Below are 15529 nucleotides of genomic sequence, written 5' to 3' on the forward strand. Positions count from 1 at the left end.
TATTTTTATAACTTTGTGTTTACAGGTATGGTTTGACTCTGTTTTATAATGAGAAATATATACACAGTTTAGATAAAGATTTGTTCCTTAAACTGTTAGGGTTTCCAGTTATTAAATATGTAATACAGTAGAACATATTTCATTGTTAAGTATTTTTGTAATTTCTATAGGAAAGGAGTTAGGTAGTGATTGTGTTTTATTTATTTTTTAATTAAAAAAATTTATTTATTTTGAGAGAGGGCAAGAGCAGGGCAGGGAAGTAGGGGATGTGGGGAGGGGAAGAGGGAGAGGGAGAAGCAGACTCCTTGCTGAGCAGGGAGCATAACGTGGGACTCTATCCCAGCATCCTGGGATCACCTGAGCCAAAGGCACGTGCTTTACCAACTGAGCCACCCAGGTGCCCCAGTTTTTAAAATTTTTATTTTTTAAAGACTTCATTTATTTACTTATTTTAGAGAAGAGAGTATGTGTGCACACTGAGGAGTGGGGGTAGGAGCAGAGGGAGAGAATCATTCAGTCTTTTTTTTTTTTTTTTTTAAGATTTTATTTATTTATTTGACAGAGATCACAAGTAGGCAGAGAGGCAGACAGAGAGAAAGGAAGGGAAGCAGGCTCCCTCTGAGCAGAGAGCCCAGCGCGGGGCTTGATCCCAGGATTCTGGGATCAAGACCTAGCCGAAGGCAGAGACTTTAACCCACTGAGCCACCCTGGCACCCCAACAGCATTCAGTCTTGAGTACAGCATATTCTTTTCTTATGACCTTTCTTTAACTTTTTTTTTTTTTTTCTTTTTTTTTTTTTTAGCAATGCTTTATAGTTTTCAGTGTGCTGGTCTTTCAGGTTGTTTGTTGTATTTATTTCTTTTTCCCATGAAAAAAACAGCTTTTTGTGTCTCCTCAATGATTTTTGAGTGTAAAGGTATCATGATAGAGGCCAAAAGCCCCCTCTCTAGTCTTCCCCCCCAAGAATAACCCCAAAACAAAACTGAGAGCCTCTGACCTAGCCTATAGTAACTTCTATATTAAGCTAAAAATGAGAAATATGATATATAGGGTGGCCATACGCCTGATTGAAACTTGTTCCTCTGAAAGATAGAACAGATACCAGGGCAAAGCAGTTAGCCACAAACACGTACCTAAAGTCCCAGTAGAACAAGACCAGAGAAGTTACAAAAATAATGAATATAAAATAATTAGCATTTAATTATCTTTGTTAAAGGAATTTAAAGGATAACTTGACTAATTATTGCTGATGCTAGTATAAATTTAGGCAGTTTAAAATTTTAACAAGTTTTTTCTGGTTGTCTCTAACAAGTCACTTGGTAGTGTTGAACTAGAATTTATTGTTAAAGAAGTCTTTTATGCATTTAATTATAAGAAGTAGAGAACTAGTTACTCTTCTCTTCCAGTTATAAGAATATTGTTCCAAATTTACATATTTAAATATTTAACTTTCTACAAAAGAATGATAATGAAATTTCTATTTTTCATTGTCCTTTGATTTATGGTGGAAGAAAATAAAGTTATGTGTTCAGAATTTGGAAAGAAACAGTAAAAATAAAAATAAAGCAAAAGTAATAAAAGGTTAAAAAAGGCCTGTAAATGAGGATCAGATGTTTCTGAAAGATAATGTGCATTTTGGAAATAAAACCATACTCTTTTTAAAATTAAATCTTAGTTTCTGTGAGTCATGTTTAAGTCTAAAACTGTAGTATATTTCTGTGAATTTTTTTTCTGTGAGATGTTTTTATTTATTTGTTTTTTTTTTATGAGGACAGCTTTCTGTTACCTGCAATTTAAGGTAAAAAAGGTGGTAACATTGATTTATAATAGGAAGGTAGGTTGCGTAACATTTGCACTTACTTGGGAAATTATTTGTTGCAAAGATAGTATCTGTACATCATTGGGACTTTGGTAATATCCAAGAACATTTATGCTTTCAGAAAAATAGGTAAGACTGAGAGTAAACTCAAACATCAAGTAGTAGGAGACTACTACAATGAAACAAATATTTGAGTGATACTGTCTTTAAACTACCATTTGAAATTTAACTTGATTTGATGTATTTCATATTGATCATATTTTTAATTTGATGATTTTCTCACTATATGGTAATTAACAATCATAAATCTCTGAAGTTTGGTCTCATTTTGATTCATCTAAAAGCAGGGTAAGTAAGGAAGATACATCCTTTTCTGAGTTGTGTTATTTAAAAATTTTCTCAGTGTAGTTCAGATTGTCCTTTGAATAGCTATATAAGCTTTACCCCGCCCTCAAATTTTCCAAAGTCTAAAAATTATTCAGAAGGTAGAGCTGCCCTCTGGTGTTCACCCTAGATTCTTTCAACATTAGTGTCAACAGCCTTACAGTTTTAGAGCTGAGTTGGGGTGGCTTAAGATATTTTGTTCAGTTTTCATTCTGTAGATTAAGAGTCTCATGCTCTCCCGACTGAGCTAGCCAGGCGCCGCTCTTCATTCTGTAGATTAAAAAAGTAGAAATAGAGAGGGAAATTGATTTGCCTATGTTCTCAATTTCCATTTATTTGCCTCCCTTGAAAAAATTCATCCATCTGTTCATCCATCCATCATTTGAAATAGCATGATTCTTAGAAAGGAATCACTTCAATGAAAGGTTTTTTTCTTTTTCTTTTTTTAAATATGTAATGTAATTTAAAATTTTAATAGTTACTGATAAAACAAATTCTTAGTTGGGGATAGAATTGACTGTGTGTTAGTTATGCTTAGTGTGTCTTGTATGTTTGTGAATTTTTTGAATAGCTGATGTTTATTAACTACTGAAAAACAGTGAGATGATCTTTAAGAAAAATGTGAATTGAAGAAAATTTAAGAAGCACTCCATTATTAAATATCAGAATTTTGGTTTTCTTGGGGCACCTGGGTGGCTCAGTGCGTTAAAGTCTCTGCCTTTGGCTCAGGTCATGATCCCAGGGTCCTGGAATTGAGCCCTGCATCGGGCTCCCTGCTCAGCGAGGAGCCTGCTTCCCCTTTCCCCAGCCCTGCCTGCCTCTCTGCCTACTTGTGATCTCTGTCAAATAAATAAATTAAAAAAAAAAAAGTTTGGTTTTCTTAATGCAAATTTCTCTTAAGTTTGGGTTATAGAATTGTTTTTAAAGATGTACTTTGTTCCTTAGTTTTCAAACTGTGCTCTCTTAATATCATTTCTCACCAAAAAGAACCAGGATTCTTTGGAGAAAGGGCTGATTCTAGGTCAGGAGCACAAAAAGTGCAAGATAAACCTAGAGGAATAGTTCTCATATATTTTAGCCCAGAACCTCTTGGTGCTCTCTTAAAGTGATGAAGGCTCCAGAAAGTTTTTGTTGATGTGAGGTATCTATTGATATTTTACATTGTTATATATTAAAACTGAGTAATTAAAACCATTTTTAAAAAAGATTTATATATTTTTAGAGAGAGTACCTGTGCTTGTGGTGGATGAGAAAGGGGAGCAAAGGGAGAGGGAGAGAGAAACTTAAGCAGATGCCGTCCTAAGTGCAGAGCCTCATGAGGAGATCCATCTCATGGCCCTGAGATCATGACCTGAGCTGGAACCAAGAGTCTGACGCTTAACTGCCTTTTGTCACCCACAGCCTCTATTTATTCACTTAAAAATAACAGTAAACCAATTGTATAACAGTGTTTTAGAAATAACTATATTTTCAACTGTGGAAGACTAGAATTATTTTATTACATTTTTGCAAATCTGATGTGTGGCATAATGGAAGATGGCTAGATTCTCTTATCTATTTCTGAGTTTAATCTGTCTTGATCTATGTTACATGTAATATGTGCACATATTATACATGTGTATGTAGTTTGTGCATGTGTGGTGTTCTTGTTATAGAATTTGAAGAAAATCTGGGCTTACATAGATATGTGATTAGAAATGGAGGAAGTACTTGAATCAAAGGCTCTTTAATGCATTAATTAATTATATTTATTTACTTGTCAGAGGGAGAGAGAGTGAGTGCGAGCAGGGGAAACAGCAGGCAGAGGGAGAAGCAGGTTCCCCACTGAGTAAGGAGCCTGATTCAGAACTCGATCCCAGGACACTGGGATCATGACCTGAAACCGAACGCAGGTGCTTAACCAACTGAGCCACCCAGATATCCCAAAAGCCCATTATAGATAATTGTGGATAATTGTCATTTGATTTATGGTGGAGGAAAATAAAGTTGTGTGTTCAGTATTTGTAGAGAAACAGTAAAAATATGATTAAAGCAAGAATAATAATTATATATGAGGAATAGATATATATAAATGATGATACTATTCTTTGGAAATAAAGCCGTATTGCTTGAAATTCAAATTGAAATGGATATTCTTGCTAAGTAATAGTTTTCTTAAAAGTTAAGAAGGGTGGAATCTGAAACTGTATTAGTGAACTTTCTGTTCTCTTTTAAATTCTGTTGGTCTTTTTTTGCACTTTGAATAATTTTTTTCCATATTTAAGTTTGTAACATCCAGCATTGGTCATTTAGAAATAATTGATTCCATGACTAATGCAGATCTTCTAAATAGTACATTTTATTACACAGTACTGAAAAATTACATGTATTAATATCACCATTGATTTTTATCAGGAAAAAAATATGTTTTTAAGTAGATTCCACACCCAACATGGAGCCCAACGTGGGGCTCGAACTTACCATCCTGAGATCAAGACCTGAGCAGAGATCAAGAGTCAGATGCTTAACTGACTGAGTCAGGCAGGTGCCTAGAAAATTTTCTAGGGAAGCTGACAAGGCTATGACAGTAGATCCACATTTTCCGAAATTCTATTGTTTGCTCAAAAGCTAGATTTTATCATTGGCAACAGATTTGTCAGTTGTTCTCTTGAAATGATCTACTCACTTTGTTTACTTCTAAAAAATGTATGCCTAAATTCTCCAGTCTGAATAATCTTTGTCAATTTTTTAAAATTTCTTTTACTATTATTTTTTGACTTGTTTTTTGAAGTAACCATGTTCTGTGAAAAAAGTGGCTAGTTCAGCTTGCATTTTAAACAATCACAGGTTTTCTTCCCTCAAGGTAACCATCGTATTTAGTGTGCAGCTGAAATGTTTAATGCACACACACAATATTAAAGAAATACGTACTCATGGGTGAAACTGGAATTTTTTTTTTTTTTAAAGATTTTATTTATTTGAGAGAGAGACAGTGAGAGAGAGCACGAGCGAGGAGAAGGTCAGAGCGAGAAGCAGACTTCCCGTGGAGCTGGGAGCTGGATGCGGGACTCTATCCCGGGACTCCGGGATCATGACCTGAGCTGAAGACAGTCGTCCAACCAACAGAGCCACCCAGGCATCCCTGGAATTTTTGTTTTTAACTGAGTTCAGGGTGGTGAAAAACACAGTGACTGGTAGTACAGTTTGATGTCACTGTCTTGATTTGTGTCAGGGTACTAGCCCTTTACCCACTAGTGCTTCTATTTTTTTTATTTTTTAAAAAGATTTTTATTTATTTGACAGACAGATCACAAGTAGGCAGAGAGGCAGCCAGAGAGAGAGAGAGGAGGAGGAGGCAGGCTCCCTGCTGAGCAGAGAGCCCGACTCGAGGCTTGATCCCAGGACCCTGGGATCATGACCTTGAGCCGAAGGCAGAGGCTTTAACCACTGAACCACCCAGGCGCCCCAGCCCACCAGTGCTTTTAGATCATCAAGGCAAATCTCAACACAGAGACAGATACTATTTTTATGAAAATAGACTTTGACTTTGTAGATTTTATGATAGGGTCTCAGGTACTCGACAGGGTATTATAGAATACTTTGAAGACTTTTGGCCAGTAATACTCTTGTCATGCCTGAAAGCCAGAAACCTATCAAAGGCTAGGATCATACCAAAAGGACTCCGGAACCAACTTGGGAAGCTCCCATTTATTGATCATTGAGTGTTTATAATTGTAATGAATAAATACCAAATGTATTTAAGTTTTTAAGTTCATACTGATGCATGAAACTAAAATATTTCATTGGTTATCTGATATAGATTTTAGGGAATAACTCATTCCCTAAATACAAGTAAGTTTAAAAAAAAAAAACAAAACAGAAAACCCAAACCAACCCAGCATTTATTTTGCTTTTATTTGATGAGTTGTACCTCTGGATCATCAAATAAGAAATTTTTCTCTTTATGGAATTGTTTTAGTTAACACATGAAGAAGGAGTGGGATGATAAGGTATCATTGTTTTTTGATCCTTAGTGGAGTAATGGATGTAGGCATTGGTGACCAGTGACTGCTTCTATTACAAAAGTAAGAGAACCAGACACTATTTGCCTTGTTATGGAAGGTTATAGTAACACTTTAAAGAATTCACATCTCCAAGCCTTCATCAGATTAGGCTTTTAAATTCAACTGCCAGTTTACAGAAAATATGGAAATAAACATATTAATTATGCTGTGGATGTGTAATTGGCAAAATCCCGAATGTGGGAAACTAAAGCCCACTAATCAAGCTGCTTCAGCAGATAAATTGTGAGGAAAAAAAAAAAAGTGTAATAGGAAACTTGTAGATAAAAAGACAAATGCATATATATCTAAACCTCATTTGGTTTCTGATTTGTCCAGATTGTTAAAGAAAAGGTGAGAGAATGAGAATGAACTAATAAATTTAAGAAAATGGAATTCAGACTAGATTTTGGTATTAATGGATTATTGTTACTGTTTTTGGTATGGTAGTGATAGTGTAGTTATATATATTTTGAAGAGTTTTTCTATTTTGGGAAATAAAGGATGCCAAAGTATTTACAGAGGAAATGATCTTTCTGAGACATGCTTCAAAATTAGTCCATTGATGTGTGCACTTGTAGGTAGGTATGTATGTGTAAAATAAGATTGTCTGTGGATTGATGATTGTTGGAGCTGGGTGATGAGGACATAGTGGTCCATTATACAATTTTTTTCTTTTTTTGTTCATTATAGAGTTTTCAGTAGTAATGTTTTTGCTCATTCAGACTTATAGCAGTTTTAAGGAACCATTCCTTTCTCCTGCAACAGTTGAAGAAAAAGAAAATATATACAAACATGTAACATATTTTTATCTCTACAGAATTCTTTTATTTAAAAAATCTGTGGAATGTTTCTGAAAACTAAAAGGATAGAGAATACTATAAGGAACACCTGTGTACTTATCACCCAAGGGAAAAAAAATTACAAACACAGTGTGTATTATTGCCTAATAACATTTTTTCCCTTATCCCAAGGTAATTACTATTCTGAATTGATGATCATTTCCATGCATGTTTTTATATGTGTGTGTGTGTATATAAAATGTTTTCATATATATACACACATTAAAGAATATATTATATTGAATTTGTGTATTTTAAAACTTAATGATATTATACTGAACATATTAAAGTTTATTGGGTTATTTTTATACTTGAAGATTTATACATACGAATATATGTCTTTGCTAAGTTGGCTCTCTAAAATATGGGAAATGTTGCATTATTTTAAATGGTACATTAGGCCCATTTTCAAATGTATGCTTAATGTGTATTTTCAAACTCCGATACCTTTTGAGTTGAAATATCTCCAAATTTAAAGCATTTGGCACAGTTAATCTGAAAAAAAAAAAAACCTATTTTTCATTTTTTAGATATATATTGTCTGTGCTGTACCAGCCAATGTTTGAAATGCTAGATATATAGAATAAGACATGCAAGGTCTTCTACCTCTAGAGAATTTACATAATTTCAAATAGTAATAAATTCTGTAGATACATTTTAATATCAGAAGTGGAGGGGGTGGTGAGGAAGTGGTCAGATGGTTGGGTTGCAGCCTGAAATGTGAAGTTGCCAGCTCTAAAGAGAATTGGGAGAAATCACCCTCCTGATTGAGAGGAGTTAAGACCTTGTGGAAAAACTTGCTGTATTCAGGGAACTGATAGCCATTGAGCTGGGTCCCAGTGCATGAGGGGATTGTTGTGAGAAATCAAGTCTGAGAGGTAGACAGAAGCCAGATGACAAATGGCTTAGAAGGTTGTGATAAGTAAATTTAAGATTTTACCTAAAGTCTGAAGGGCCATTGAAGGGTTTTTTAAGCTGGATAGCAGCTTGATTAGATCAGTGGTACTACAAATCTACAAATGTGATGAATTGGCTTGTAAATACATACTTAACCACTGCCAATTCCCTGGTTTTTGCTGTTGCCCTGTGGTTCATGTAAATGTAACCATTGGGGAAACTATGTGAAAGGCAGGAGGGACCACTCTACAGTTTTTGTAGCTTCCTGTGAATATTTACAATTATTTTGAAATAAAAAGATAAAGGTAATCACTGAGAAAATGGATTATTGGCAAGCAAGAATGAAAGCAGACTAGTTATGAGGTTGTGATTTCCAAGTGAGAGATGATGATTGTGTGGACTTGGGTAGTCATAGTAGATAGACACAAGTGGATGAAGCTGAGTTGTTTCAGAGATGGAGCTGATAAGGGGTTGGTGTGTGAGGCAGAGAATCCAGATTTTTTCCTGAGCAACTGATGGTTTCATTTGAGTTTGGGAGGGTTAAGATCGGAAGAGCAATACGTTGAGAGGAAGAACTAGAAATTGTTTTATATTGGGCTTGTTAGGTTGGGTAGGCCATCAGAGGGAAGCTGTAGTTGATTGTCAGAGCCAGGCAGCATTTAAATCATAATTACAGTGGTGGGATTAGATGAGATCACACTGGCAGAGTGGAGAGAGTGGAAAGAAGAGGGCCGGGAATACAGCTGTCCATGAATCAACATCTAGAAATGTGTCACAGGAGGAGGAACCAAAAGAAGGTATCTCGGAGAGCTGATGATAGGAAGAAGGTAGAGAGTGGAGTCAATGAAACCCAGAGAAGGGAGGTGAAGGAAGAGGGAGCTCTCTGATTTGGATAGTGCTGAGGTACTGAGTATAAGGAAGGAGGTGACCAGAGGAGGTTGGGTGACCTCAGGGTGGGGAAGGCAAGCTTGAAAAGTGAATGGGATGTGAGAAGATGAGAGCAAGTACAGGCACCTCATTCGTAGGAGAGAACTAGGGTGGTAGCGAGTGGGAGCTCTTACATCTTATTAGTGTGCCACTGGTATGATCCAGTTGAAAGGGGGAGAGAGATGATGAATCAGGGAAAGATTAAGTGAAGGAGCAAATACATTGAGAATGCAGGAAGGGTTACTGGGTCATGTATACAGGGGAGGAATTGTTCTTTGCCTCAACATACCAGCCAGAGAGCCTTTTAAAAACATCAGAGTGCATCACTCTTCTGCTCAAAAACTTTCTTTCTTTCCTTCTTTTTTTTTTTTTTTTAATTTTTAAGATTTTATTATTAAGAGAGCACAAGCAGGCAGAGTGGCAGGCAGAGGCAGAGGGAGAAGCAGGCTTCCTGCTGAGCAAGGAGCCCCATGTGGGACTTGATCCCAGGACCCTGGGATCAGGAACTGAGCCAAAGGCAGTGGCTTAACCAACTGAGCCACCCAGGCATCCCCTGCTCAGAAACTTTCTATCCTACTTAGTGTAAAAGTCAAAATTCCTACAGTGGCCCGCAAAGCTTTAAATGATGGTGCTCTCTCCCACCTCACCCCCCACCTCTGACCTCCTCTTACTATAATCCTCCTCCAGTCTGCTCCAGCCTCACCGCTGGCTACCTCACTTTTAACTCAGTGTAGCAGACCCCTGCCTTGGTCTCGGTGGTTGTGACTCCTTCCTGGACAGCTCTTTCTGGTTTCTGTGCAGCTTACTCCTTTATTTCTCTCAGACCTTTCCCTTGGTGGTACCCTGTCAATGTCGTTTTCTCTGACCACTGTGTGAAATTGCATCCGTCCCCCTAACCTACTCTTATTTAAAACACTTCCCACCACCTTAAATACTGTATGATTATTTACATATTTAATTTGCCTCTTACCATTAGAATGTTCAGTCTGTAGGGGGCAGGAATTTTTGTTTTGTTTAGTGTTGGTAATACCTAGTATGGTAGCAGATGTGCAAATGTGTAAATGTAGAGAATGTGCAAATGAGCAAATGAAAGAACAGGGAAGAAAGAAAGTGGGTAGAAAATCAGATAGGTTTAAGGATGTGGTAGTGGGGAGATGGTGTGTTCCTGTTTGGGCTTGTAACAGTAATAAAGCAGGACTCTGAGAAGGTACTGGGGTGGGAAGGATGATTAGAGTTTTGAGGTGAACATAGGAAATGTAAGAAATATTCTCAGAGAGTGAAAAGGTGAATTTTCAAAGTGTGATGTAAGATTGCTGGACAGGGTTGAATGCACATTTGTGGTTTTCTGAAATGGAATATGTTTCTCACTTAACAGAATTATAGCAATGTTAAGCTATAAAACAGTAAGGATATGTGGCATAAATGCTTCATGTTTTTAGGAAAGGGCAGAGTTTTTTAATTTATTTTTTTATTTATTTTTATTTAATTTAAAATTTTTTAAAGATTTTATTCATTTATTTGAGAGAGAGAGAGAGAGAGAGAGAGAGAGCATGAGAGGAACGAGATCAGGGGGAGAAGCGGACTCCCTGGCGAGCAGAGAGCCTGATGTGGGACTCGATCCCAGGACTCCAGGATCATGATCTGAGCTGAAGGCAGTCGCTCAACCAACTAAGCCACCCAGGCGCCCCAGTTTTTTGTTTTTTTAAACAGTGATCTTTATTGTATTGAATTTACAAGTGATGTAGAATGTGTCGTAATGTAAATTAACATTCTTTCTAGTCTTACCAATAATTCTCGGGTCGTGGGACTCCTGGCTCAGCTGGAGAAGATCAATACTGAATCTTCAGAATCAGATACTGCCAGATATGTCACATCAAAAATTCTTCATCTGGCTCAAAGTCAAGGTAAATTTTAAACTTTTGCTTCTGAAATACTTTTTCAGTTCTTTAAATGTAGATGTTAAGAATTTTCAAACTTTTGATAAATAGATGATTTTCTGTAAAAATTGAACTTTCTCAAATAGACTCAAGAAGTAGAAAACTCAGTAACTGTGGAATGAATTTCTGTTCAAAGCATTCTTTCTAAAAATGAGTATGATTGCACCACCACATTTTCAAACAATACTTAATTCCAGTGTTACTTGTTCTAGAATGTTGGAAAAAAGATGTGAAGTAGATGGTTACGAGTGTGATCCCTACTTCAAATGCAAGCTCTGTCATTCAGTGGTGGGGTGATTTTAGGGAAATTTCTTAGGATTCAGCTGCACCATCTCCGAAAGAGAGATAAGAGATATCAGTAATTACCATGAGATTTACATGAGAAGCATGTAAAAATAATGTTAAAGTGTTCAATGATTGATGTCTATAATTAGGCATCACTTCAGTAGATACTGAAAAAGGAATTTAAGGTTCCAAAACCTCTGGTTGATTAAAACAAAACAAAACAAAACAAGATGACACCTGATTTTTCTTTTAAAATAAGGTTAAACCAGCAGCTACCTTAATATTTAATAGCAATATATTGAACACATTCTGTTAAAATTAAAGTCTAGACATTTTATAATTAGTATTTAATTTTTGGAATTCTTTCATGCTAGGGTTTTAGGTCCTTTAGTAGGCATTTACTGTGTTCAGGAGCTCTGTTAACCCTTATTCATGGTCACAGACGTATTTTGATAACTTCTTCCTATGCAGTCCATGTGTTTAGGGGGTAGTTGACAGCACTCCAAAACCTAGGTGAGGTCTCTAATAGATGACATTTGTTTCTAGCAAAATCTAAGATACCTGTCTATACTTTTTAGTTCAGGAAGTCACTGTGCTGGATTCTAGCCTTTGAAAGTACTGTGCTTATTATCCAAGGTCAATGTACAAGGATGTACATTATATTAGTGCAGAGTTAGAGGTACCAAGTGTATTCACTGTATTATATGAAATACTTCCTCAAGACAGAACCAGTGAAAACAAAAGAAAACACATTTCTTAGGAGTGTAGCTAACACTTGTTTTTTTTTTTTTTAAGAAAAAAAAGTTTATTTTAACTGTTACCCTGGTTCCAGGTAGCTAACACTTGTATACACTGCTCCCACTACTGCATACATTCCCCAGTGCAGTCTGGACGCCCCTACTCCAACATCACCACTGCCCTTGTATGCTGTCACTCACCTCTGGGGTGAGTGATACCCCACTCACTCCTGGGTTGTGTAAGACAGTGACTTTGTTCATGTTACCTTGGATTAGCCAGTCAAGACAGTGTCAATTAGTAGTGGAAGAGGGTCCCATCATCATTATAGGATAATTCAGTTGGCTATCCATTTGAGAGAAAAAGTTTGGAAATTTATAGTTCAAGGAAGAAGAAATGCAAGTAACCAGTAAACCTATGAAAAGGTTCTTTAACTCCTCCAAAGTCAGGAATTGCTAATGAAAACAACAGATACACTTCTTAATAGTTAGATTGGCAGAAATTAAAGAATGACAGCATCCAGTGTTGGGGGACATGAGAAATAGGGTATTCTCTAACCTGTTGGTGGTGCAGTAGTTACTACTAACTTTGGAGATAAGAATCTGGCAATGTTTATTAAAATTTAAAATGCATTTGCCGGCTGACTCTCAGGAATGTATTTGAATGTTTGAGGATGTTTTGCAGCATTGTTTGTAATATCAAAGATCAGGAAATCCCCTAAATACCCATCAGTGAGAGAATGGTTGAGTTAATTTTGATGTGGCCAAATGGGGGAACTTAAAAAGTTTATTATGTAGTTATTATCATGAAGTTATTTGTGATATTTGGGACAGATAGTTTATATGTGGAACTCTGTGAATTGTTCTGGAGTCCTAAGTTTAATGTATTAAATGAAAGAGCAGGTTTCTTTAGTTCATGTAACTATATGTGTAGCCTCATTTTTATACAAATAAACCATTAAATATATATGTAAATGTTTATATGAGCAAGGCAAAAAACCAAACACAAAACCAGAAGAATGATACCAAATTTTTAGCAGTAGTTATCAGTGGGATGGAAATGGAGGGGAGTGAGAAAGTTCCTGATTTACTTAAAGTACTTTTCTATTGTTAGAATTGTTGCAATAAGAACATACTACTTATGTATTTAAAAGATTTTAAAAAAAAACAAACTCCTGCAGTACCTGTTCACATACTGGAGACACACATTTCCACAATTTGGTGCTAGTTTTCTTGAGTGCATTACACTTTTTATCTTTTTTTTTTTTTTTTAAAGATTTTATTTACTTATTTGACAGAGATCACAAGTAGGCAGAGAGAGAGGGGGAAACAGGCTTCCCGCTGAGCAGAGAGCCCGATGCGGGGCTCGATCCCAGGACCATGGGACCATGACCCGAGCCGAAGGCAGCGCCTTAACCCATGGAGCCACCCAGGCTCCCCACATTTTTTACCTTTAATAATGTACTACTCATTTATAGCATGCATGGTACTTTTTGTAATTTACCCTTGATTTTTTTCCCCTAGAAATATAATAATTATCCATTTCATGTAGGTGGTCTAATTTGTTGGCATACAAATTTTGGTTGTAATTCCTTTATAATCCTGTGAGTTTCTTTAAGGAAGGAAGTGATGTTCTTTCTGTCATTCTCAATTTTTGTCATTTGTGTCATCTGTCTCTTTCATGATCTGTCTAGCTGAGTGGTTCTCAGCTGCGGTGATTTTTCCCCTCCACTTGCCCTAGGACACTGGCAATGTTTGGAGATATTTTTGGCTGTGAAATTTGAGAAGGGGATTGTTACTGGCATCTACTATGTAGAGGCTAGGAATGCTGCTCAACATTATATAACACACAGTACCACTCCCTATAAGAATGAACTATTTGGCCCCACTGTCAACAGTGCTGAGGTTGAGAGACCCAGGTCTAGCTAGACACATTTGTCAGTTTTTTGAAAGAACCAACTTCTGGTTTCATTGATTTCCTGTTTTTCTTTTTTCTATTTCATTGATCTCTTATCTTTATTGCTTCCCACCTTCTATTTTGTTCCACTTTGATTTGTGCTTCCTTTCTGGTTTTCTTAAAGTGGAGCTTTGATAATGGATTTGGAGAACTTTCTTTTGTAATGTGGTCATTAAAGCTATAAATGTCCCTGTATACACTGCTTTAACTGCATTCTACAGATACTGATATGTTGTATTTTTATTTTCATTCAGTTCACATATGTTCTAATTTCTTTTGTGATTTCTTCTTTGACCCACAAAGTATTTAGCAGTGTTTCCCATTATTTCAGAATTTCCCAATTTCTTTCTGCTATTTTCTAATTTAATTCCACTGTGGTTGGAGATTTGTATGATTTTATTCCTTTTGAATTAATTGAGATAGGTTTAATGGCTTAATTTATGGTCATTCCTGGAGAATGTTCCACGTGCACGTGAATGTTCCATCTGCTGTTGTTGGGTGGAGTGCTCTATTAATGTTAGTTAGGTCAGGCTGGTTGATAGTATCGTTCAAATCTTCCATACCTTGTTGATTTTCTAGTTGGGTGCTCATAAAGTATTAGAATTGAGTATTGAATTCTCTACCTATTATTGAACTATATATTTCTCTTTTCAATTTTGGTAGTTTTAGTTTGTATATATTTGAAACTCTGTTACCTGTGTAACATTTAAATTGTTAAATCTTTTGGTGGATTAGTTTGATTGTTTCATTGTGAAATGTCTCTGTCTCCATTAATAGTGCTAGATTTAACGTCTGTTTAATCTAAAAAAAAAAGTCTGTTCATAATAGTACAATCATTCTAGCAGTTATGGTTATTCCTTGCATATTATACCCTTCTCTCCTTTTACCTTCAGTCTATTTCTCTTAAGACAGTATTGTTGGATCTTGCTTTTTAAAAATCTAATCTGAAAAAAAAAAAATCTAATCTGTTTGTTTCCAAATCAGTGTACTTATTCCTGTGATTGAATTTACATCTGCCTTTGCCATTTGTTTTCTATATGATTCATGTCTTTTATATTCTTCTCATCCTTTACTGCCTTCTTTTGTATCATCTGTTGATTTTTTTAGTTTTTAAATTTTTAGTTATTTTTGTAGTGGCTTCTGTAGTGATTACAATATACATTGAATTTCAGATTAGTACCAACTTCTTTCTGGTACAATATTGGAACTTTGTTTCTGTATAGCTCCATTTCTTTCTCACTCCTTTGTGCTGTATTGTCATGTATATTATATTTATAGATGATAGACCCCAGTGATACTCTATTATCATTATTGCTTCCACAGTTTTATGCCTTGTAAAAAAAAGTTAGGAGAAAAGTGGAAAATTCAGTACAGGGGTCTGAATGAAGAACAGGTTTTAGATCCAAAACTTGGTTGTTAAAGTAATGGAAATGCAGCGAAGTTGTCTCAGGAGGAGATGTAGAGGGAGACAGTTGAGATTTGTATTCTGGGAACTGCCTACATTTTGTATTTTGCTATAATAGAGTCCTGTGAAAATGATCAAGTTCATTTTTATGATTTTTATGTTGTCTTGATGAATTTACCCTGTTACCATTATAGAATGTTCCTCTTTATCTGTGGTGATTTTCTTTGCTTTTATGTTTAGCTTTTCCCATTTGTTTCCTTCTAGCCTGTTTGTATTTTTGAATCTAAAGTGCGTCTTTTGT

The 15529-nt window shown here is 35.9% G+C and overlaps 1 protein-coding gene across 1 annotated transcript in view; it reads left to right on the forward strand.

Moving 5' to 3' along the window:
• Nucleotides 1–15529, forward strand: part of AGTPBP1 (ATP/GTP binding carboxypeptidase 1) — a 159879-nt gene that overhangs the window by 27379 nt on the left and 116971 nt on the right. The window contains exon 3 of the mRNA XM_044265785.1: nt 10690–10814. Coding sequence (XP_044121720.1) covers nt 10690–10814 — 125 coding nt within the window. The remainder of the gene's footprint in view (nt 1–10689; nt 10815–15529) is intronic.

Source organism: Neovison vison, chromosome 9 (genome assembly GCF_020171115.1).
Source record: "Neovison vison isolate M4711 chromosome 9, ASM_NN_V1, whole genome shotgun sequence".
Lineage (NCBI taxonomy): Eukaryota > Metazoa > Chordata > Mammalia > Carnivora > Mustelidae > Neogale > Neogale vison.